General features: G+C 40.4%; 1 protein-coding gene across 1 annotated transcript in view; it reads left to right on the top strand.

Moving 5' to 3' along the window:
• Nucleotides 1-56: 56 nt before the first annotated feature.
• The window catches only part of LOC134343338 (cell division cycle protein 20 homolog), a 50247-nt gene continuing 25413 nt past the window's right edge, over nt 57-24890 (top strand). Inside the window, exons 1-3 of the mRNA XM_063042023.1 lie at nt 57-147; nt 926-1501; nt 23335-23457. Coding sequence (XP_062898093.1) covers nt 57-147; nt 926-1501; nt 23335-23457 — 790 coding nt within the window. The remainder of the gene's footprint in view (nt 148-925; nt 1502-23334; nt 23458-24890) is intronic.

Here is a 24890-nt window from a genome sequence, read left to right as displayed (position 1 = left end):
GGAACTGTCGTACTGGAAAGGGGGAGGGGTGGAAGAGAGAGGAGGGAATAGCAGAAATGGAACTTTGGGATATTGAATGCAGTCCTCTGACAGCTCTCCGATGTTGTCCATCGCTGCAGAAACTCCAAAAAACCCTGGCTGTTATGGGTTAGGGAAAATTCAAGCGAAATATATCGTCAAATGCGATAAAATTTATTGTATTTGTTGAAAATGCCAACTTCTATGAAAGTAAAAATTAGTCAATAACTTTCTGGATATATTTAGTCAGTTCTGTTCAAATATTGGATGGGAAAAGGGAGAATAAATCTGGGTGGACAGTTGAGTGTATGTGAGAAGAGAACACAGGAGGGCCTGCAGATTACCTGGAACTGGAAAATTCACTGTGGATACTATTGAGCTGTATGCAAAATGTAAGATGCTATTCTTCCAGTTTGAATTTGGCCCTTCAGTTCCATTAGAGAAGGCTAAGGATGGCAGGTTGATGTAGTTTTGAGGAGAGCTAAAATTACGTGCAACTGGAAGATTGCGATGGCCATTATGGACAGTATGCAGCTGCTCCACTAAATAGTTACCTAGTCTACCCTTGGTTTTACCAGTGTAGAGGAGGCCCCATCACAAGCATCAAGTGCATTAGAGCAGGAAGAAAGAGGTGCAAGTGAAGCCCCTTCTTAACCGTGAAGGGCTATTTAGGTTCCTGGGTGGTGGTGAGGGGTAGGTGAAGGGACAGGAATTACACCTCCTCCAGTTGTATGGGGCATTTAGGGGTTCTTCACTGCTCTCTCAGTTCCAGAGATTTTAAAGTAACACTTACAGGGGTTTTGCTTATTATATTTAATATGGTATATTACTGCCAGAATGATTCTTGAATCCTCTTGTTGTTGTAGTCTTTCACTTAGGAATGTTCGTATTCACTTTTGACACACAGTCACTCTTTCTGCTGGTTTACAGGTGGCAGAAAGAGGAAAACAGATAACTTCTCAATTCAAAACCAGAACCACTGGCAGTAGAAAGAAATGGGAGCTGCCAAGTCCCATTGCCAGCAGCAGCCCAGTTGTTGCACGGTGGCAACATCTGTGTAGAAGAGAAGGCAGAAGTACAGACACTTTAACTGGAGCTCCATTAGTGACTGTTATAGAAGCAGGAGAGCAAACCTGGACTGAGACACTGTTGGGGGCTGGCCCACCACTGTTAACTAAAGAACTGGGAGGAGCAGAAACACCAAGAAATAAACAGTGGGCTAGAGTGAAAGTGGTAACAATGAAGCAAGCAGAAGAAGAGACATCATTAGTGGTGGAGGGTGGAACCCGAGCAGGGGCAGAGAATGAAACTTTTGTTGGGAATGTGATCAGGCCAATAACTTGGCCAGGAACAAATAGCGAACCAGTGACAGAGGCTGCAACAGACACAAACACAGGTTCTAGAGGCTTATTCAATGTGGGACTCCCTACATCTAGCAAAGTGGACTCTCAGCCAGTTTGTGCCAGGCACTCTACAACTTCAGGTATGTGTGCTTTCCGCTACTCTAAATAAAATTAACAAAGATTTAAGTTTCACCGACAGATGGATGAAAAGTGCTTGTCATTTGCCTCAAGGACAGCTGTGCACAGAACATTTGTGGACATCTTAGCAGAGATTTTACCTAATCAGAGACCTCTCTTAGCACATGGCTTCAACCAGGGAATTTCTGTCATGTATAAACAGGAAATTACAGTGTGATAATCAAACAAAAATGTACTGCATCATCCTCACTGAGATATGCAGTAACTACATACATTTCATATTTTCTTGTGTCAGAGTTGGAGGTCTTTCAACTCTTCAAACCTACACTTGTTCTCAAAGCATTCCCCTTATTCCTATTCCTTCATTTATTTACCTGTAACATATTCCCGCCCACATACCCATCAACTCTACCTAGTATCATTCACCTATACTAGGTGTCATTTATTGTGTGTAGTTAATTACTTGGAACATCCTTGGGACATGGAAGGGAACTGGATAACAAATCCACGCAGTCAGAGGGAGAAAGTTCAAATTCCACTCTAATTTACTAATGGGTTGTAAACTCAGCATATTTAGGTTCAGAGCTATTTCTAATTCATCAGGCCATCAGAATTACTCCATTTTGGAACAATTTAATCTGCAGAGTTTCTCTCTTGCTCACTTTCTCTTTCACATTATCAGTAAGTTTAGAACCAAAATTTTAGTGAAATCCTCATAGACCAAAAGAAAGAAAGTTTAATAGTTCCATTTAATACAGAGAAATGTATGCAATATGCATCCTGAAGTTCTTGTTCTTCGCAGACATCCACAAAAACAGGAGAGTGCCCAAGGAATGAGTGACAGTTAAAATGTTAAGATCTCTGAGTCCCCCTACTCCCCCTCCCATGCACAAACAGCAGCAAAGCAACAACCCTCCTGCACCCTCACTCACTTCCGCAAAAAAGCATCAAAATCCACCCACCAGGCATGCACTAGCAAAGACCCTAATAAAGACTATGATCTGCAGTACAACAATAACTAATCGTTCACCTGACAATTCGACATATTTAGGATTTAGAAGTCTAAGAATTTGCACTAAATTGTGATTTTAGACAATATCACCACTATTTATGAGAATAACGAGTACTTGAAAGTGTTACAGGTTGAATGTCCAAAGAATTGTATTTACCCAAGATGTAAGGAGATCAGGGAAGTGTGGAAAGGATGCAAGAAAATGAGATATAAGAGAGCCAGGAGACAGAGTAGCAGTGTGAAGCTTTAAAAGAGGGCCATTACTGTTTTCATTTTGACGTTCTGAGAGGCAGTAGTTGGAGTAGCAGCAGGAAGCTTAAAAAAGAGCCTTTCTGATCGGCTAATAGAGCTTTTCAGAAAAATATTGTAAGTCACACCGGTCAATAAAGGTAAGGTGGGCTCTAGCAGAGTGGCCATTGAGGGAATGAGCCAGTGTTTGATTGGTAAGTTAAAAGGCATTGGCAAACAGAGGTGCAGGTAAAGTTCCTTGGATTCAGATGGCAGTTAGGGCAGTGGCATGCTTGTCCGGTGAGATGTGGGAGATCTGGAAGACTTCGAGTGTGTGTGGAGACTTTACAAGTGAGAGTTATATCCAGCTGCAGTTCCTGACTGAGTTCATGAAGGAGCTAGAGTTGGATCTGAATGCACTCGGGGTCATCTGGGATTCTGACGGTTTGGTAGATATGGGTTTTAGTGAGATGGTTTCGGAATTGGTTGACCAGCAGGAAAGAAAAAGGGAGTAGGCTGTTAGTGCAGTATTCCCCTGTGACCATTCCTCTCAGAAACAATTGTATCATTTTGGATCCAGTTAGGGTGAGGGTGGCTGTTCAGGTGAAGGCAGCCCTAGCCAGATATGTGACACCAGGACGGGCTCTGAGGTTCAGCGGGCAAGGGTGAAGGCAGAAAGGACAACAGTGATAGGGCTCTCAATAGCTAGGGGCCAGCCTGGAGATTGCTGGCTGCAAAGGGTACTGTGGAATATTGTTCTGCCTCCATGTGCTAGGGTCCAGGATTTTGCAGAGTGGCTGCAGAATATTCTCAAAGGCTAGGGTGAACAGGTAGAAGTTGTTGTGTATATTGGCACAAATAACATAGGTCGATAAATGGATTCAGTACTGCAGAGTGAATTTAGGGAGACAGGAAACATATTTTAAAAAGCAGGATTCCAAGGCTGGTAATCTCTGGATTACATCCAGTGCCATGTGCTAGTGAGGGTAAGAACAGAAGAAAATGGCAAATGAATGACAAAAATTGGTATAGGGGGCTTTTTGAACTATTGAGACCTCTTCTAAGGTAGAGGTGACTTATATGTTACCTCCTTCATTCCCAGGATCATTTTCATAAACCTCCTCTGGACCCTCTCCATGTAGATTACATGGACCCTTGAACATACAGGTGGAGCATAAGGTGAATAAAGGACACTTGTGACAAGTGTAGAGTAATCAGCATCCCAGAGAGAATGGAGGCGTATTGAATGCGTAGTGAATTAGAAAGGCAAAGAGGGTGGATAAGATCAAGGGAAATCCTGATATTTTATATGAAAACACAAAGGGAAGATGGAAAATAAAGGAACAAGTGGGGATCTATTAGAGATCAAAAAATATAGTTCTAAATCAACACTGAGCACTAGAATAGGGGGACGATATGCATATTGATGTTACCAGGGAGAATAAGAAAGTTTGGATATTATGATCAGATGGGGAGCCAGTGTTAAGGGGCTTGGCTTCTTTAAAAAATGGATATATTACCAGGCTCTTAGAAGTAAGAGACGGAATAGGACAGAGCTGGGTCATTATTTTCTGAAGATCTTTTGCTGTAAGTGTTGTGCTGTAAGGTGGAGGAGGTTTAAGAATGGAAAAAAATGAATAGGCCAATCATAGCTTAGTCTGCTTAACCTTGGTACCAGATAAATTCTTGGAAAAATTTCTATACTCCATATACATCATAGACATATATCTATATACATCAAGGTTAATCATGGGCAGGGAGCATGGAATTCCTAAGGAAAGGTTGAATCTGAATCATTTGATTGAATTGTTAGAAGGGATGTCTGATTTAAGGCAGTGAATTATGAAGACTCTTAGAGAGATACAGCATGGAAAGAGGCTCTTTGCCCCACTGAGTTCATGCCAACCATCAAACACTCATGTTATTTTATCCATTTATCTATTTTATCCCCTCCATATTTCCATCAATTTCCACCTGATCTGGTCCAGGCTAGATGTTTGAAGAAAGTTTTTGACAAAGTTCCATATGCTGACAATATGATGTCATTTGCCATCCGCTTAACAGACTTCAGCAGCAAAGATCAGTTAGTTTCTATTTCCAACCCTCAGTAGACTGATATAGCAACTGTAGTAATGATAATTAATAGACTCATTCCACTTACTATGTTGCTAACTGTTTTAAAATTACAGTTTAAACTAATAGATAAAGTAAGCTATAACTTTGCTTAAAGTTGCCTTACAATTAAAGAAATTGTACATGTAGGCAAGCATATGCTATTTGAAAGCTTGCTTTGACATTCATTATTATGCCATATAATTTTAAAGACAAGTGATAATGCACAATTGCATTTGCTTGCCAGCTAATTTAAATGTTCCAGTATTTCTGGTCTGTAATATTTTTTTAAAACATTTAATCAAAAACATTCAATAAAGTTTATGAGGCACATTTTTGGTGTACGTTTGTATGTTAGGTAGTTAGACTCAGCATCATGCTCTTTTATTCTTAAGTAATTTTCTTTAACTCATTATTAACCTGCATTTTTCAGTGAACACATATATCCCTAAATCAAGCTATTAACCCATGTTCACTAGGAGTAATTAAGAGATTAGCTTTATTTGTTTCATGTGTGTTGAAACATTGAAAGATTTAGTGAAATACATCATTTATGACAAATCATATCTGTGAGGATTGTGCTGAGTAAGTGTCACCACTCTTCTTCTGCCAACATAGCATGCCCACAACCCACTAACCCTAACCATATGTGTTTGGAAATGTGGGAGGGAACTGGAGCACTCAGGGGAAATCCATGTGGTCACAGGTAGAACTTACAACCTTCTTATAGTGGTGGGAATCGAACCCCAATCAATGATTGGTGGCACTGTAATGTGGTGCACTAACCACTGCGCTGCTGTGTCATCCCATTTAGAACTCAGGTAGCATCCTACAGATGGACTTCCACCCCTTTTAATTGAGTTCCCAGAGATAATTGTGCGATTCATTGTGCTGTTTTGGCTTTGCGAAACTTAATTTTCAGGTAATTTTTATGTTTAAAAAAATGACACATGGAACATTAGAAGTCATTTTAAAATTAGTTAATGCAATTAATTCAGTCACCAGATATCAATTCCTGCTTTATTTATGTGTAAATGATCAAAACTATGCTTGTTAATATTTTGCTTTTTTTAAAAATCTAAATAACAGAGAATGCAAATCGGAAGAGAGTATCTGGAAAAGCTTTCAGTGATTACTGCTTCCCTAATCATAAGCTATCACATCGAAACACTACCTACCACTTTTTAAACCATTTTAAAGAAAGATATTTTATAACAAAACAGGTAGGCAAAATGGCTGTTTCAGAAAGTAGTATTGCTTAGTTAATGATGTGATATATTTTAGCAAATGCCTATATTCTGCTTTTATTACAGACATCCCACCTCTCCCAGAAGTTCCGGGAGTCTCCCGCATATTAATCACAAAATAATCTGCAGATGCTGGGGTCAAAGCAATACTCACAACACACTGGAGGAACTCAGCAGGTCGGGCAGCATCCGTGGAAAAGATCGGTTGACGTTTCGGGCCGGAATCCTTCGTCAGGTGTCCACCGATCTTTTCCATGGATGCTGCCTGACCTGCTGAGTTCCTCCAGCGTGTTGTGAGTGTTCCCGCATATTAATAGTGCCTCCCTGATGCCCGCAAATTATATACAATATCATGGAAATCAATTTTTTGAGAGCCAGCGAGAGAAAGAAAGCAAGAGGGAGTGCGAGAGTGATCACGAAAGACAGCGCGCGCGAGAGAAAGCAAGCGAGAGCACGCGAGCGACAGAGCGAGAGAGAAAGCAAGCGAGAGCGCTTGAGAGCGTGCGAGCGATCACAAGAGAGAGCGCGCGAGTGAGAGCACGCCATGGCAGTGTTCCAAAAAAAATATAAAACGTACGTCACCCCAGACTACACTAAAGTGTACCCCTGCCTAATAGGGGTCAAAATAATGACAGTGTTGCTCACTGCACTGTTTGCAACAGTGACTTTTCTATTGCCCATGGTGCGTTAAGACTGTAAAAGACATGTTGAGGTGAGTTTAACAGGTGTCATTCGTTCATTAGCAAAGCTAACGTTATTTAAACTAGCTGGCCAGCTGCTAAGGAGCTACTCTGTTGCAGACATCCCACCTCTTCTGGAAGTCTCCCACAAATTGATGGTGCTACCTCCCTGAAATGAGTTTTTGCGGGGTGGGATGTCTGTTATTATACAATGTGTTTTGCTTTTGGACTACATTTAACAATATAACATTGGAACACAAACAGGACTTAGAGTTTGATGCTGAAATTGGTGCATTTAATTCAGTACAGAATAAAACTTTAAGTAGATTTTGAAATAGGGGAAATCTTTAATGCTGGCATGATGTTTCTATTGCCTTGGTCTACAGCTTTCATGGCTATCATGGATGCACTAGAGCTTTTTATTGCTAAATCTGATATTTGCTGTCATAGTTCAACATATTTTTATATAGAAATCCCAGAGAGTGCTACCTTCCACCCCGAACAAAACCAGAATTGTGACGATCAATGGAAAATGCAGTCAGACTTATGAAGGTAAAGTGATTATTTTGACTTCACAGTGCTAATTTTGTACTGTAGCATATTGTTCAGGTGTGAACATCAGTCCACAGGCATTTCGTGCAACTTATTGGTGTGGCAGAAAATAATATTAGACAATTATTATATGTAAAGTGTATCACCATGACTGTGCAGCTAGCAGATTATTAATTTTTTCTTTAATCTTTTAATGTTTTGTTTCTTAATGCAGGATACAAATGTTTCAGATGTGAAAGAGAGGGATGTAAAAGAGGAAGGGGAGTTGCATTGTTGATTAGGGAATGTGTCACAGCTGTTCTTTGGGAGGACATCTTTGAGTACTTACCCAGTGAGGCCACTTAGAACTCTGGAATAAGGAAAGTACAAACAATATGACAGGGTTAAAATATAGGCCTCCCAATAGTCAGTGCAAGCAAGGCAGATCATGGAAAGCAGCAGGGTTGTTGTAGTAGGTGATTTTAACTTCCCCTATATTGACTGGAAATCCTTTAGTGCCAGGGGCTTTGGTGGTGCAGAATTTATTTGGTGCATCTAGGAGATTAACATGAAACAATATTGAGATACTCCACAAGGACACATAAAAGACTGCAGATACTGGAAATATGGAGAAACACATTCAAAATGCTGGAAGAACTCATTGGGCAGGCAGTATCTATAGAAGGAAGTGAATAGTCAATGTTCCTGGCTGAGTTGTTTAAAAAAGGCTCTAAAAGTAATCCGGGAAATTATAGGCCGGTAAGTTTGATGTTGGTGGTAGGTAAATTATTGGAAGGAGTACTGAGAGATAGAATCTACAAGTATTTGGATAGACAGGGACTTATTAGTGAGAGTCAACATGGCTTTGTGCGTGGTAGGTCATGTTTAACCAATCTATTAAAGTTTTTCGAGGAGGTTACCAGGAAAGTGGATGAATGGAAGGCAGTGGACGTTGTCTACATGGACTTCAGTAAAGCCTTTGACAAGGTCCCGCATGGGAGGTTAGTTAGGAAGATTCAGTTGCTAGGTATATATGGAAAGGTAGTAAATTGGATTAGACATTGGCTCAATAGAAGAAGCCAGAGAGTGGTAGTGGAGGACTGCTTCTCTGAGTAGAGGCCTGTGACTAGTGGTGTGCCACAGGGATCAGTGCTGGGTCCATTGTTATTTGTCATCTATATCAATGACCTGAATGATAATGTGGTAAGTTGGATCAGCAAATTTGCTGATGATACAAAGATTGGAGGTGTAGTGGACAGTGAGGAAAGTTTTCAAAGCTTACAGAGGGATTGGACCAGCTGGAAAAATGGGCTGAAAAATGGCAGATGGAGTTTAATACAGACAAGTGTGAGGTATTGCACTTTGGATGGACAAACCAAGATAGAACATACAAGGTAAATGGTAGGGCACTGAGGAGTGCAGTAGAATAGAGGGATCTGGGAATACCGATACAAAATTCCCTAAAAGTGGCGTCACAGGTAGATAGGGTCATAAAGGCATTGGCCTTTATAAATCAAAGTATTGAATATAAGAGTTGGAATGTTATGGTGAGGTTGTATGAGGCTTTGGTGAGGCTGAATTTGGAGTATTGTGTGCAGTTTTGGTCACCAAATTACAGGAAGGATATTAATAAGGTTGAAAGAGTGCAGAGAAGATTTACAAGGATGTGGCTGAGACTTGAGAAAGTTACAGAGAAAGGTTGAATAGGTTAGGACTTTATTCCCTGGAGCGTAGAAGAATGAGGGGAGATTTGATAGAGGTATATAAAATTATGATGGGTATAGATAGAGTGAATGCAAGCAGGCTTTTTCCACTGAGGCTAGGGGAGAAAAAATACCAGAGGACATGGGTTAAGGGTGAAGGGGGAAAAGTTTAAAGGGAATATTAAGGGGAGCTTCTTCACACAGAGTGGTGGGAGTGTGGAATGAGCTGCCAGGTGAAGTGGTAAATGCGGGTTCACTTTTAACATTTAACAAAAACTTGGACAGGTACATGGATGAGAGGTGTATGGAGGAATATGGTCCGTGTGCAGGTCAGTGGGACTAGGCAGAAAAATGGTTCGGCACAGCCAAGAAGGGCCAAAAGGCCTGTTTCTGTGCTGTAATGTTCTATGGTTCTATCAGAACTCGAAAGGAAGAGGGAAGAGTGAACAGAGGGGCACTGGGTGATGGGCAAGAAATGTTGACGGAGTCAATGGAGGGAAGGCTGGTTTGTGTGATGTGCTGAACTGTGCCCACATCTCTCTGCAGCTTCTTGCAGTCATGGGCAGAGCGTTTGCCATATAAAGCTACAATTCATTCAAATAAGGTGCTTTCTGTTGTGCATCAATAAAAATTAGTGAATGTTGAAGGAGACATCCATCATCCGTTGTGGGAAAGTTGCCTCTCAATTCCTTCTAACCTTGAATCTATGCTTTTTTGTTTCCTTTTCCCTAGAAAAAGATAGTGTGTATTTATCTTATCTATGCCCCACATGGCTTAATACACCTCTAGTCTACCACATTCCAAGAAATGATTTCTTAACCAACCCAACCTCTATCTCAAGCCATTGAGTCCTGGCAACATTTTCCTAAATCTTGCCTTTGACCTCCCAAGATGCAACACATCACGCTTTCTGCATTAAACTGCATCTGCTACTTCTCAGCCCAAATTTCAAACTGGGGTCTACATTTAGTGGACAATAGACCCATCCAGTTCCCCTCCATTACTACTCTATTCACTCTGGCAGAACTGGTCCTCAACCTCAATAATTTCTCTTTCAGCTCCTCCTACTTCCTCCAAACCAAAGGCATAGCCATGGGCACTTTCATGGGTTCCAGCTATGCCTGTCTTTTTGTCAGCTACATGGAGCAGTCTGTGTTCCAAGCCTATACCAGCATTGCTCCACAACTCTTCCTACGCTACATTGATGACTGTATTGGTGCTGCTTCCTGTACCCATACTGAGCTCATCAACTTCATCAACTTTGCCTTCAGCTTCCACCCTGCCCTCAAATTTAGTTGGTCCACTTCTGACATCTCTCTCCCCTTTCTCGTTCTTTCTGCCTGCATCTCTGGGGACAGTCTATCTATTGACATCTTTTATAAACCCACTGACTCTCACAGCTATCTGGTCTATACCTCTTCCCACCCTGTCACTTGTAAAAGTGCCACCACTCTCTCTAAGTTCCACTGTCTCCACTGCATCTGCTCTCAGGATGAGGCTTTTCATTCCAAACTTCTGAGATGTTTTCCTTCTTCAAAGACCTGATGTAGATTGGGAGACTGCTTTCCTGAGTACCTTTGCACTGTCCATTACAAAAGGAGAGATCTCCTGGTGGCCACCCATGGTGACTTCCCATTCCAATATATTAGTTCATGGCCCCCTCTACTACTTTGATGAGGCCATGCTCAGGTTGGAGGAGCAACACCTTGTATTCCATCTGGGTAGCCTCCAACCTGATAGCATGAATATCAATTTTGCCATCTTCCAGTAATTGCCCACCTCTTCCTCTCCTTCACCATTCCCTATTCCTGTTTCCCTTTCTCATCTTATCTCCTTAATTGCCCATCACCTCCCTCTGGTGCTCCTCCCTCTTCCCTTTCTTACATGGTCTTTTGTCATCTCCTATCAGAATCCCCCTTCTCCCAGCTGTTTATAACTTTTACCAATCGACCCCAGCACTTTACTTCCCCCCTCTCCCCTCCCATTTCACCTAACACTTACCACCTTGTTACTTCTTCCTCCTGTCCCCCCACCTTCTTACTCTGACTTCTCCTCTTTCTTTCCAGTCCTGATGAAGGGTCTTAGCCTGAGACGTCGACTGTTTACTCTTTTCCATAGATGATGTCTGGCCTGCTGAGTTCCTCTAGCATTTTGTGTGTGTTGCTTTGGATTTCCAGCATTTGCAGATTTTCTCGTGTTTGTAATACATCTAGTGGTACTTTTTGACCATTCCCCACTATCCACAGCATCATTTTGGTGTTGTCTGAAAGCTTGCTAATCACACCACCTACATTTTCATTGAGAGCATTTATATACTGTACTGGAAGTCCCGGCCTTATGTATGGGTCTCAGGAGTCACTTAAAAGAGATATGATGTACTGAAGGATCTTAGGCTGGTGAAGAAGTTATTTTGCAGCTGTATAATTTTTTATTTAGCCCACATATGGAGTATTGTGGGCATTTCTGGGTTCTACACTATAGGAGGAATGTGAAGGCATTTGAGAGGGTGCAGAAGAGGTTCAGCAGGATGTTGCTTGGATTAGAATGCACTAGGCATAAGGAGAAGTTGGACAAACTTTGATTGTTTTCAAGAGTTTCGGAGGTCAAATGAAACCTGATAGTGTATAAAATTATGAGAGGCATAGATAGGGTATATAGTAGGGTCTTTTACCAGGGATGGAAATGTGAAGGACTGGAAGGCATGAATTTAATGTGAGTGGGGCAAAGTTCAAAGAAGATGTGCTATGCATGTTCTTTACATAAGTGCCTAGAATGCACTGATGGGGAGGTGGTAGTAGCAGATAACTAAACAATATTTAAGAGGCAGCTTGACAGATAAATGAACAGACAGTGAATAGAGGGATATAAACCATATTGAGGCACATGGAATGGAGTCAGTGTCGGTGTAGACATGGCAGTCTGAAGGGCCTGTTCCTGTTCTGTACTGTTCTATATTCTTTTGGCAGAAATGATAGAGGATGATCTGTGCAATAAGGAAAACGGTGGTCTGGGAGATGAGAACATGAGAACATTATCCTCATTTTTGCTGGGAGGAAAGTAAGTGTGAGAAGAAGGGTGAGATATGAAGGAGGCCTGTTCAGCTGTGCTAAAGGGGAAGTCACAGTGAAGGAAAAACAAGTTCACCTCTGAAGGATTGATATGGAAGGTCTCAACATCTGAAGAGAGATGGAGAAGCTGCCAGAGTGAAATGGAGTCCTTTCAGGAAGCAGGCTAGGAGGAGTCGTAGTTGAGGTGTATGTCTCATATCTTCCTTTGTTCTCAGCCTACAAAATTATTCACGAGAAGGCAAGCAAGCAAACAGTTGAACCAAGCTGATGCATGGAGGTGTAATCAAAATTACATTAGATTGGGGTGAATGCTTTTTAAAATCCCTTTCCCAGTTGAGCTTACAAATTTGCAATGAGGGCCATCCTGTACTCTGGAATCTGAGTTATTCAAGTAACAGGGGCAACCAGCTTCAATGGTAGCAGGAGTTCTGTTGAAACATCTGCTGCATAAAAAGTGTGTATGGAAAGAAGAGCAATAATAATACTAAATCCCATTTGAAATATTTCAGTGTTCAACTGCCATTCACGTATTTAATATATAATTGTAAGTCATCAAGGTATTTGACACAGATGGAGGACATTGGGCTATCAAGTATATGCTGTTTGGAAAAGAAAAGAAAATCCTAGCCTAAACGTACTTCACAGACCTTAGTCTGTTGCTTTGTTGTTATGGCACATCAAGTATTAGGCCATCTTGCCCATAAAGTCTGCTCCCTCATTCAATCATGGCTGATCCTTTTTCCCCCTCCTCAGCCCCACTCCCCAGCCTTCTCCCTGGACACCTTTGATGCCGTGTCCAGTCGCATCTACAGTGATGAAATGCTTTGAGAGGTTGGTCATGACTATACTGAACTGTCTCAGCAAGGGCCTAGACCCATTGCAATTTGCCTATTGTCACAATAGGTCAACGGCAGATGCAATCTCAATGGCACTTCACATGGCTTTAGGCCACCTGGACAACACAAACACTTACGTCAGAATGCCGTTCATTGACTATAGCTCTGCATTTAATACCCACAATCCTGATTGAGAAGTTGCAGAACCTGGGCCTCTGTACCTCCCTCTGCACCTCCCTCTGCAATTGGATCCCTGACTTCCTAACTGGAAGACCACAATCTGTGCGGATTGGTGATAACATCTCCTCCTCGCTGACAATCAACACTGGTGCACCTCAGGGGTGTGTGCTTAGCCCACTGCTCTACTCTCCCTATACCCATGACTGTGTGGCTGACATAGCTCAAATACCATCTATAAATCTGCTGATGATACAACCATTATTGGTAGAATCTCAGATGGTGATGAGAGGGCGTACAGGAGCGAGATATATCAACTAGTGAAGTGGTGTCGCCGCAACAACCTGGCACTGAATGTCAGTAAGACAAAAGAACTGATTGTGGACTTCAGGAATGGTAAGACAAAGGAACACATACAAATCAGAAGTGGACAGAGTGAGCAGTTTCAAGTTCCTGGGTGTCAAGATCTCTGAGGATCTAACTTGGTTCCAACATATCAATGCTGTTGTAAAGAAGGCAAGACAGCTGCTATACTTCATTAGGTGCTTGAAGAGATTTGGTATGTCAACAAATCCACTCAAAAACTTCTATAGATGTACCGTGCAGAGCATTCTGACAGGCTACATCACTGTCTGGTATGGGGGGAGGGGGGTGCTACTACACAGGACCGAAAGAAGCTGCAGAGGGTTGTAAGTTTAGTCGGCTCCATCTTGGGTACGAGTCTGCAAAGTACCCAGGACATCTTCAAGGAGCGGTATCTCAGAAAGGCAGCGTCCATTATTAAGGACCTCCAGCACCCAGGGCATTCCCTTTTCTCACTGTTACCAGAAGCCAGAAGGCACACACTCAGCAGTTCAGGAACAGCTTCTTCCCCTCTGCCATCCGATTCATAAATGGACATTGAACCCATGAACACTACCTCACTTTTAAAATATTATTTGTTTTATGCATAATTTTTAATCTATTCAATATACATATATTGAAATTTACTTATTTATTATTATTTTCTTCTATATTATGTATTGCATTGAACTGCTGCTGCTAAGTTAACAAATTTCATGACACATGCCGGTGATAAGTAAATCTGATTCTGATTCTGAACCCATCAAGCTCTGCCTTGATACACCCAACGACCTGGCCTCCACAGCTGCCTGTGGTAATAAATTCCACAAATTCACCACCCTCTGGTGAAACAAATTTCTCCACATCTCTGTTTTAAACGGATGCCCCTCTATTCTGAAACTGTGCCCTCTTGTCCTAGACTTCCCCCACCATGGGAAACATCTTTTCCACATCTATTCTGTCTGGGCCTTTCAACATTCGAAAGGTTTCAATGAGATCCCCCCTCATCCTTCTAAGTTCCAGCGAGTACACAGAGCTATCAAACATTCCTTGTATGATAACCCTTTCATTCCTGGAATTATCTTTGTGAACCCCCTCTGAACCCTCTCCAATGACAGCACATATTTTCTTAGATGAGGAGCCCAAAACTGTTCACAATGCTCAAGGTGAAGTCTCACCAGTGTCTTAATAAGCCTCTGCATCACATCCCTGCTCTTATATTCTAGACCTCTTGAAATGAATGCTAATTTGCCTTCCTCACCACTGACTCTATCTGCTAGATAACCTTTAGAGTGTTCTGAACAAGGACTCCCAAGTCCCTTTGCATCTCAGATTTTTGGATTTTCTGCCTGTTCAGAAAATAGTCTGCACATTTATTTCTACTACCAAAGTGCATGATCATGCATTTTCCAACACTGTATTTTGTTTGCCACTCTCTTGTCCATTCTCCTCATCTGTCTAAGTCTTGCTGCAACCTTCCTGTTTCCTCAACACTACCTGCCCCTCCACCAATCACCTTATCATCTGCAAACTTGGCAACAAAGCCATATGTACCATCATCTAAATCATTGCTCTATAGCATAAAAAGAAGTGGTCCAAACACCAACCCCTGCAGAACACCACTAGTCACTGACAGCCAACCAGAAAAGGATCCTTTTATTCCCACTTACTGCCTCCTCCCAATCAGCCAATGCTCTATCCATGTTAGTAACTTTCCTGTAATATCATGGGCTTATAACTTGGTAAGCAGCCTCATGTGCGGCACCTTGTCAAAGGTCTTTTGAAAGTCCAAATATAAAGCATCCACTGGATCTCCTTTATCTATCATACATGTAATCTCCTCTAAGAATTCCAACAGATTCTTTTTTTAATTTTCATTTTAAAATCTTTTTATTAATTATTATTGAAAATCAACAACAAAAAAACATTAAAATAATCAAGTCAATATACCAATATGTATAATACGAGTCAAACTATTAATCAAGCTAAACAGTATATCAATAATAATAATTAAACAACAACAAAATGTTAAAGCTTTTTTTTGGAAAAAAGAAAGAAGGAAAAAAGAACCCCTACTAACTAAAACAAAAAAAAACCCTAGCTACCAAAAAAAAAGAGGAAAAGAAAACATTTGGAGTACAAACCCGGAACTATACGCCATACAGGCTTCTATAAAAAAAGGACATCAATCCACCAACCAAATCCATTTACCCAAGAATCAGAAGAGGACCATCTTAATTAACTCAAATCAAATGATAGTAGCAGGCAAAAGATCCCCACATTTTCTCAAAGTCAAATTGAGGATCAAAAGTTCGACTTCTGATTTTTTTCCAAACTAAGACATAGCATCACCTGAGAGAACGATTGTATCAAAGTGGGAGCAGAAGCATCTTTCCATTTTAATAAAATAGCCCTTCTAGCCAATAATGTAACAAATGCAATTACATGTTGGTCTGATATAGAAATACCATGAATATATTGAGGAATTATACCAAACAAAACTGTCAATTTATTATCTTGTAAATTAATTTTTAAAGCTTTAGAAATTGTAGAAAAAATAGATTTCCAAAACTGTTTCAATACAGAACACGACCAAAACATATGTGTCAATGTAGCTATCTCAGTTTTACATCTATCACACTGACTATTAATATTAGGAAATATTTTAGACAGTCTCTTCTTTGTCAAATAATAATGATGTACAATTTTAAATTGAATTAAAGAAAGACCCAACAGATTCATCAGGCAAGATCTTCTGTTAAGGATACTATGCTGACTTTGTCCTATCTTGTCCTGTGTTTCCAAGTACTCCATAACCTCATCCTTAACAATTGACTCTAATATCTTCCCAACCACTGAGGTCAGGCTAACTGGTCTATAATTTCCTTTCTGATGCCTTCCTCCTTTCTTAAAGAGTGGAGTGACATTTGGAATTTTCCAGTCCTCTGAAATGACTCCAGAGTCCAATGTTTTTTGAAAGATCATTACTAATGCCTCCACAAACTCTGTCTCTACCTCTTTCCGAACCCTAGGGTGCAGTTCATGTGGTCTGGGTGATTTATGTACCCTTAGGTCTTTCAGCTTTTTGAGCACCTTTTCCCTTGAAGTAATAGCTGCACTCACTTCTCTTCCCTCGCACCCTTCAACACCTGGCACACTGCTAGTGTCTTCCACAGTGAAGACTGATGCAGGCAACATCTGAATAAAGAAATGGACAGTTGACCTGTTGGGTGATGGGCAGATGGAGTACAGTTGAAGTCAGAAGTTTACATACACCTTCGCCAAATACATTTAAACTCAGTTTTTCACAATTCCTGACATTTAATCCTAGAAAACATTCCCTGTCTTAGCAGACTTTATTTTAAGAATGTGAAATGTCAGAATAATAGTAGAGAGAATGATTTATTTCAGCTTTTATTTCTTTCGTCACTTTCCCAGTGGGTCAGAAGTTTACATACACTTTGTTAGTATTTGGTAGCATTGCCTTTAAATTGTTTAACTTGGGTCAAACGTTTTGGGTAGCCTTCCACAAGCTTCTCACAGTAAGTTGCTGGAATTTTGTTCTATTCCTCCAGACAGAACTGGTGTAACTAAGTTAGGCTTATAGGCCTCCTTGCTAGCACATGCTTTTTCAGTTCTGCCCAGAAATTTTCTATTGGATTGAGGTCAGGGCTTTGTGATGGCCACTCTAAAACCTTGACTTTGTTGTCCTTGAGCAATTTTGCCACAACTTTGGAGGCATGCTTAGAGTCATTGTCCATTTGGATGACCCATCTGCAACTGAGCTTTAACTTCCTGGCTGATGTCTTGAGATGTTGCTTCAATATATCCACAGAATTTTCCTTCCTCATGATGCCATCTATTTTGTGAAGTGCACTAGTCCCTCCTGCAGCAAAGCACCCCCACAACATGATGCTGCCACCCCCATGCTTCACAGTTGGGATGGTGTTCTTCAGCTTACAAGCCTCACCCTTTTCCCTCCAAACATAACAATGGTCATTATGGCCAAACAGTTCAATTTTTGTTTCATCAGACCAGAAGACATTTCTCCAAAAAGTAAGATCTTTGTCCCCATGTGCACTTGCAAACTGTAGTCTGGCTTTTTTATGGCGGTTTTGGAGCAGTGGCTTCTTCCTTGCTGAGCAGCCTTTCAGGTTATGTCGATATAGGACTCGTTTTACTGTGGATATAGATACTTGTCTACCTGCTTCCTCCAGCATCTTCACAAGGTCCTTTGCTGTTGTTCTGGGATTGATTTGCACTTTTCGTGCCAAAGTATGTTCATCTCTAGGAGACAGAATGCGCCTTCTCCCTGAGAGGTATGATGGCTGTGTGGTCCCATGGTGTTTATACTTGTGTACTATTGTTTGTACAGATGAACGTGGTACCTTCAGGTGTTTGGAAATTGCTCCCAAGGATGAACTAGACTTGACATCATTTTCTGACCTCAATCTGATAGAAAATTTGTGGGCAGAACTGAAAAGCATGTGTGAGCAAGGAGGCCTACAAACCCGACTCAGTTACACCAGTTCCGTCTGGAGGAATGGAACAAGATTCCAGCAACTTACTGTGAGAAGCTTGTGGAAGGCTACCCAAAACATTTGACCCAAGTTAAACAATTTAAAGGCAATGCTACCAAATACTAACAAAGTGTATGTAAATTTCTGACCCACTGGGAAAGTGATGAAAGAAATAAAAGCTGAAATAAATAATTCTTTCTACTATTATTCTGACATTTCACATTCTTAAAATAAAGTAGTGATCCTAACTGACCTAAGACAGGGAATGTTTTCTAGGATTAAATGTCAGGAATTGTGAAAAACTGAGTTTAAATGTATTTGGCTAAGGTGTATGTAAACTTCTGACTTCAACTGTAAATGGAGGACAGTACAGAAATGGGTGATAGAGTGCCTAGAGGAGTAGGTGAAATGTATGTAGGTGGAATGGGGTAAATCAGGAGGAGAGAGAAAGGGACATGTGTAGTTATTAATATCCTTTCTGAGGGAAAAGGGTTCTTGCTATCCATTTTATTCAGGTCTCTTGTTTTATTTACCTCAGTTAAATATACCCTCACTCTTCCTGTGTTTCAGTTTGGCACTTATACCTAAATTCACAAGATGTAATTTCTTCTGTGTGTATTAGGGGTGCATCTTACGAGTTACCCAGGTACTTTAGAAGCAAACTATGATGCCCTGAGCAGGGCCAAGTGGAAGCAGAAGGAAAGTTGCAGTTCTTCCACTAGAGGGCAGGGCTAAAGCATGAATGCCTGAAGTGAAAGAGTCAACTATTCAAACTCCCGGAAAAAAACGTTCAAATTTGATCTAGTTGCCACTAGATGGCAAAATCATATAATGACAGTCTGATGAGTTTGTACAAGCACGTTACATATTAGATGTAGATATAGGAAATATAATTGAGAAAAATAATTGGCACAAAAGTTGGAACAATAGGATTTCAATTGATTTACAAGGTTTCATTGTCTTTTTGAAATCAGCAGATATAAAATTGTTTTTGTTTTAAATACTAGGCCAGAGGGCAGTTCAAAATGTGAATAGGTGTTAAAAATTCTTGGGGAAGCATGTTCAGAATTTTTTAGAACCTACATTTAGCATCAATTTGATCTTTTTTTTGGTCAAGTGTCATCAGTGAAGCCTTTGTTTTCTAGCTTCCATTGAAAAGGTATTTTGGCAAGTACATGGATAGGAAAGACTTGGAGGGGCATGGGCCAAATACAGGCAAATGAATGATATTAGCTTAGATGAGAATCTAGTTTGAGGTAGACCAATTGGGACAAAAAGTTATTTCCAAGCTGTATCACTCTATGACTCTGAAAAACAAATTGGTTATCCTGCAGCATTAATTAAAACACCTTAATTACAGCTTATTGAAAAATATTTAAAGTACTCATTTTCTGCTATAGTGCCACAGAGTATTTGGCAATAAAGGAAATATACAACCTAGTATGGCAACACACACAAAATGCTGGGGGAACTCAGCAGGCCTGGCAGCATCTATGGAAAAGGGTAAACAGCTGACATTTTGGGCCGGGAACCTTCATCAATGCTTTATTAAACAGCAGAACAATATTGGCTATCCTCCAATCCTCTACATCACTTGTCATTAAGGATGATTTAAATATCTCTGCTAGGGCTACAGCAATTTCTGCACTTGCCTCCTACATGGCATGAGAAAACACCTTGTTAGGCCCTGGGGATTCATCCAGCCTAATTTGCCTCAAGACACAAACACCTCCTTCTCTGTAATCTGTATAAGATCCATGACCTCACTGTCACTTTGTGTCACTTCTATAGACTCTGTGTCTGTTTCCTAAGTAAATAGAGATGCGAAAAATCTATTTAAGATCTTCTCCATCTTCTTAACCAGGGCCTCAAAATCTCTTGAAAACCAAGGTTCCCTAAACCTGCCATCTTTACCTTTTATTCTGACAGGCACTTACAAGATTTGTACTCTCAAAATTACACTTTTCAAGGCCTCACATTTACCAACTGCTGTTTTGCCAGGAAACAGTCTGACCCAGTCAACATTTGCCAGATCCTATCTGATACCATCAAAATTGGTCTTTCTCCAATTTAGAATCTCAACTCGCAGACCAGAGCTACCATTTTCCATAATTACTTTGAAACTAATGGCATTATGATCACTAAATGCAAAGTGTTCTCCTACACAAACTTAAGAATACTGAAGACTCGATCTGAGATGTCCTGCCCTGTCTCATTCCCTAATAGCAGATCAAATATCACATATTCTCTCATTGGGACTCCTCTGTACTGATTAAGGAAACTCCTGAACACATTTGACAAACTCTATCCCATTTTGACCTTTTACATTATGGGAGTCCCAGTCAATATGTGGGTAGTTAACATCACCTTTTATAACAACCTTATGTTTCTTGCAACAGTCTGTGATCTCTGTACAAATGTGTTTCTCTAAATCTCCCAGACTATTCAGTGGCCTGCAATATAGCTCCATTGACACGGTCATACCTTTCTTATTCTTCAATTCCACGCATGACACTTCACTAGATGAGTTCTCCAGTCTGTACTGATAGAGCACTGTCATGACATTTTCCCTGACTAGTAATGCCACCCCTCCTCCTTTAATCCCTCCTGCTCTCTCACATCTAAAACAATGGAACCCCGGAATACTGAGCTGCCAGTCCTGCCCCTCTGCAACCAAGTGTCACTAATGGCTACAATATCTTAATTTCAGGTGTTGAGCTATACGCTGAGCTCTTTTACCTTTCCTACAATACTTCTTGCATTGAAATATATACATCTCAGAACATCAGTTGCACCATGCTCAACCTCTTGATTCCTAACTTTGTCTGAAACCTTAACAACACCTGCCTCCACAACCTCTCCACTCTCTGTTCCAACAGTCTGGTTCTCATACTCCTGCAACACTTGTTTAAACCCTCCCCCCCCCATCCTCCCCACTTGTCCCCCCCCCGCCCCCTGTGCAGCACCAACAAACCTTCCTGGTAGGATATTAGACCCCATCCAGTTCAAGTGCAAATTGTCTTTTCCTTACAGGTCCCATCTTCCATGGTAGAGAGTCCAATGATCCAAAACTCTGATACCTTTCCTCCTACATCAACTCCCTAGCCATGTATTAAACTGTATAATCCTGTTTCTAGTCATACTAGCACGTGTCACAGGTAGCAATCCTGAGATCACAATCCTGGAGGTCCTGCCTTTTAACTTAGTGCCTTACTCCCTGAACTCACTTTGCAGAACTTTGTCACTCTTACTACCTACCTGATTGGCACCTATATGGACCATGACCTCTGGCTATTCACCCTCCCACTTAAGAATGCTGAAGACTCGATCCGAGATGTCCCAGATCCTGGCATTCGAGAGACAACATACCATCCAGGAATCTCATTCTCCTGTACAGAACCTCCTTTTTGTTTTCCTAACTAACAAATCCTCTATCACCACAGCTCATCTCTTCTTCCCCTTTCCTTCTGAAACTCAGTGCCACAGACTTGACCCCTGTGACTTTCCTCTACCAGGTAATCCCTACCAAGGGCATCCCAGACTGGTATACCTGTTGTTGAGGAGATTGTCCACAGGGTACTCTGCACTGGTTGTTTAACTGCTTTCCCCTTCATGACTGTCCCCCAGTTTTCTGTGTCCTGCACCTTGTGTGTAACTACACCTCTATATGTCCTATCTATTGTCCGCTCAGCCTCCTGAATGATCCGGTGTTTATCCAGTTCCAGCTCCAGCTCCTTAACACAGCTGGATGCACTTCTTGCAGTTGTAGTCATCAGGGAGACTGGAGGTCCCCCTGCCTTCCCACATCCCGCAAGAGGAGCATTCAACTATCCTGCCTGGCATCCATACTGTTCTAACTGAGCAAATATAATGAAGGAAAAATCAATGAATAAATTGTGGGGATATAATGTACCTATAGCTTTATTCTCTTTCTCTCACTCAAGCCACTCCTCACTGAAGACTTGAAGATCTAAAGTTTCAAAATCCCCACTCTATTACTATCCACTCCAGCAAAGGCAGCTCTAACAATGGCCGCTCTGCTTGTCCCTGCCTTATTTTAATTTGTTCTGGTCAATCAATCCCGATTGCTGATTGGCCACTGAGTGCGCTACGTCTTCTCATACTTCAGATCTCCGATTAGCCGCTGCTCAAAACACTAAACTGTCATGCGTCAACGCCTTATGTACTCAATCGATGAACCTGAGTGAGCTCTGTCTTCTCATGCTTTTGATCTCTGATTGGCCGTTGCTGAAAAACATTTTTATTATTTTATTAAGACTTCTTATGAATTGAAAAAAATCAGAATATTTCACTTATTCACATACACACGTTTTGTCGTTTTCCTTTTCTTGCACATGCTCCTCTTATTTTGACATATGTTATCTAAATCACATGCATTTATCTACTCCTGGAACTCATCTGTTTTTCTTAAACCCTGTCATATAGTCATTTGCAGCCTGTGCCAATTCTCAGAAAAAAAAATGAAATGCTAGCTGATAGTTGAGATGACATTTGGATCCATGGTATATATGAGTTATGGGGTTAAGAGTAGTGATTCAGATATGACAAGTGCACATGTACATATGTGTGGCATGAATCCTTTATAGATGTTATTAACAATATCTTTACAGGTTATTGCTGTTTGGTGAGGGAAGGGATGTTGTATAGAAGCTTCAAAGCATAATAGAATGAAAAGTTTTCTCTATATGGTCTTATGCATGATGTTTAACATGATCTTTAAGACTACTAAACAAAAAATGTTTCTGTTCTTGTTGAGTATTTATGTGCTTGATTTATATCTGCTTTGTGGTTATATCTACTCTTTTCTATAAATACTCACTGAGTCAAAGTGATTCTATTCATCACATGATTAAAAACCTCTTTTTTATATCAGGTTAATAAAATAATTCTAGAAATATTTTCAACTTTAAAATGTTTATGGAAGGGTAAACTTTATTGATCAGATTCTTCTATTTTTATTTCTTTCTTGAAATGCACAACACCTGCATTTGATAAATCATATGTTAAAAACAAATTCTCAATATTTATATGCATCAAGTATTGAAATTACTTCAAGTTTCATGTATTTGTTTGTTAGTGCAAACACATGTGAAATTATTGTCCACTGGTTGTATGCACATATTGGCATTTAGTTCTGTGAATCTAAGACCTTGGTACCCAAAAATCTATTAATCTGAGCCTTTGATGTACTCAATTACTGAGAGTTCATAGGGCTTTCCCTCAAAATTTAGACAGTATATATACTGTTGTGATTTTTTGGACAATTATTGATGAATAATTATGACTAGAATAGTTCTCTGTTTAGAATAGATTTGCAAGCTTGTCTAACAATGTTGAAGTATCTGTTCTTTGTTTTAGCACGCAAGAACTCTCTAGCTGATGTTTCTTTGCATGTGAAACAGGATCATACAATAAAAAAACGGTGCATATCTTTAATTCCTTTGAAAGTCTTAGATGCTCCAGGATTGAAGGATGATTACTGTAAGTATCATTTTCCATTGCTGGATTGTATAATCTGTTTTATTTAACTTGTATTTAAACATACATTCAGATAGAGTGCCTTCCTGAGCTTGCCCCGTTTGCCTGCATTAGGCCCATGTCCCTATAAACCAGTCCTATCCATGAACCTGTTCAACTGTCATTTAGTCATCCTGGCTCAACCACTTCATCTGGCAGCTCGTTCCATATGCCCATCACCCTCTGTGTGAGAAACCTGCCCCTCCGTTTGCCTTTAAATCTTTCCCTTCTTATCTTAAAGCTATGCCCTATACATTTCCATACCCTGTAAAGGCTATGCCTTTCATGATTTTATATACCTCCCTAAACTGAGCTTTCAGCCTCCTTGCTGCTTTATGCCCTCTGGTCTCAGCAATATCCTTGTGTGTTGTATTTCTGCACTCTCTCTACCTTAATCACATTCTTACTATGGCATGATAACCAGAACTTCACCTAGTATTCCAAGAGCAGTCTCACCAACATATTGTACAGCTGTTATATAATGTGTTATATACTCAGTGTTATAATATGATATTACAGACTCAATGCCCCATCCGATGAAGGCAGCATGCCATATGATTTCTTCATCACTCTGTGTTGCTATTTTCAGGGAACTATTTACTCGTAATGCTAGTTTTCTCTTTTTTACAATATTCCTCAGGTCCCTATTATTCACTGTGTATGTTATACCCTGTATCAACTAAATGCATCATTTCATACTTGACTACGTTAAACTCTATCTGCCAGTCCTTTGCTCACTTTCCAAGTTGATCAGGATCCTGTTGTATCTTAGACAACCTTCTTCACTGTACACCATGCTACAAATCTGATGATCACATCATCTATATTCTTACTAAAATCATTGATATACAATATACTGTACGACAAACATCAGGGATTCAGCACCAGTCCCTATCTTCACCAATCTGAAAATTGACCTTCCACTCCACCCTCTATTTGATTTCACCAAACCAATTTTGTATCCTGTTGGCTAGCTCACCTTAGATCCCATGTGATCTTACCTTCCAGACCTTGTCAAAACCTCACTGAGGTCTATATAGGCAACATCTACCATCCTGCTCTCTTAGTCATCTCTTAGTCAATTTTATGGGACATAATTTCCCATGCACAAAGCTATGCTGACTATCCCTAATCACACCTTGCTTTTCCAAATGCCGAATGATCTTGTCTATCTGAATATTAATTTTGATTATTAATCTTTTTGGTTAGTTGGCTCTAGGTTTAAAATTTAACTTTAATTATTTAATTGGTTTTTGATACCAATGTCATTTCTAGTACCAGTATTCAAATTAACTTTTCTTTGGGTCATGCAAGTGTAAGCTGATTAATTTTCTTGCTTCTGATTTCTGTTTAAGCATCGTTGTAGCAGAATATGAGTTCAAACCAGCAAGGAAACA

Source organism: Mobula hypostoma, chromosome 3 (assembly GCF_963921235.1).
Source record: "Mobula hypostoma chromosome 3, sMobHyp1.1, whole genome shotgun sequence".
NCBI lineage: Eukaryota > Metazoa > Chordata > Chondrichthyes > Myliobatiformes > Myliobatidae > Mobula > Mobula hypostoma.
This window is presented reverse-complemented; position numbering and strand designations above follow the sequence as displayed.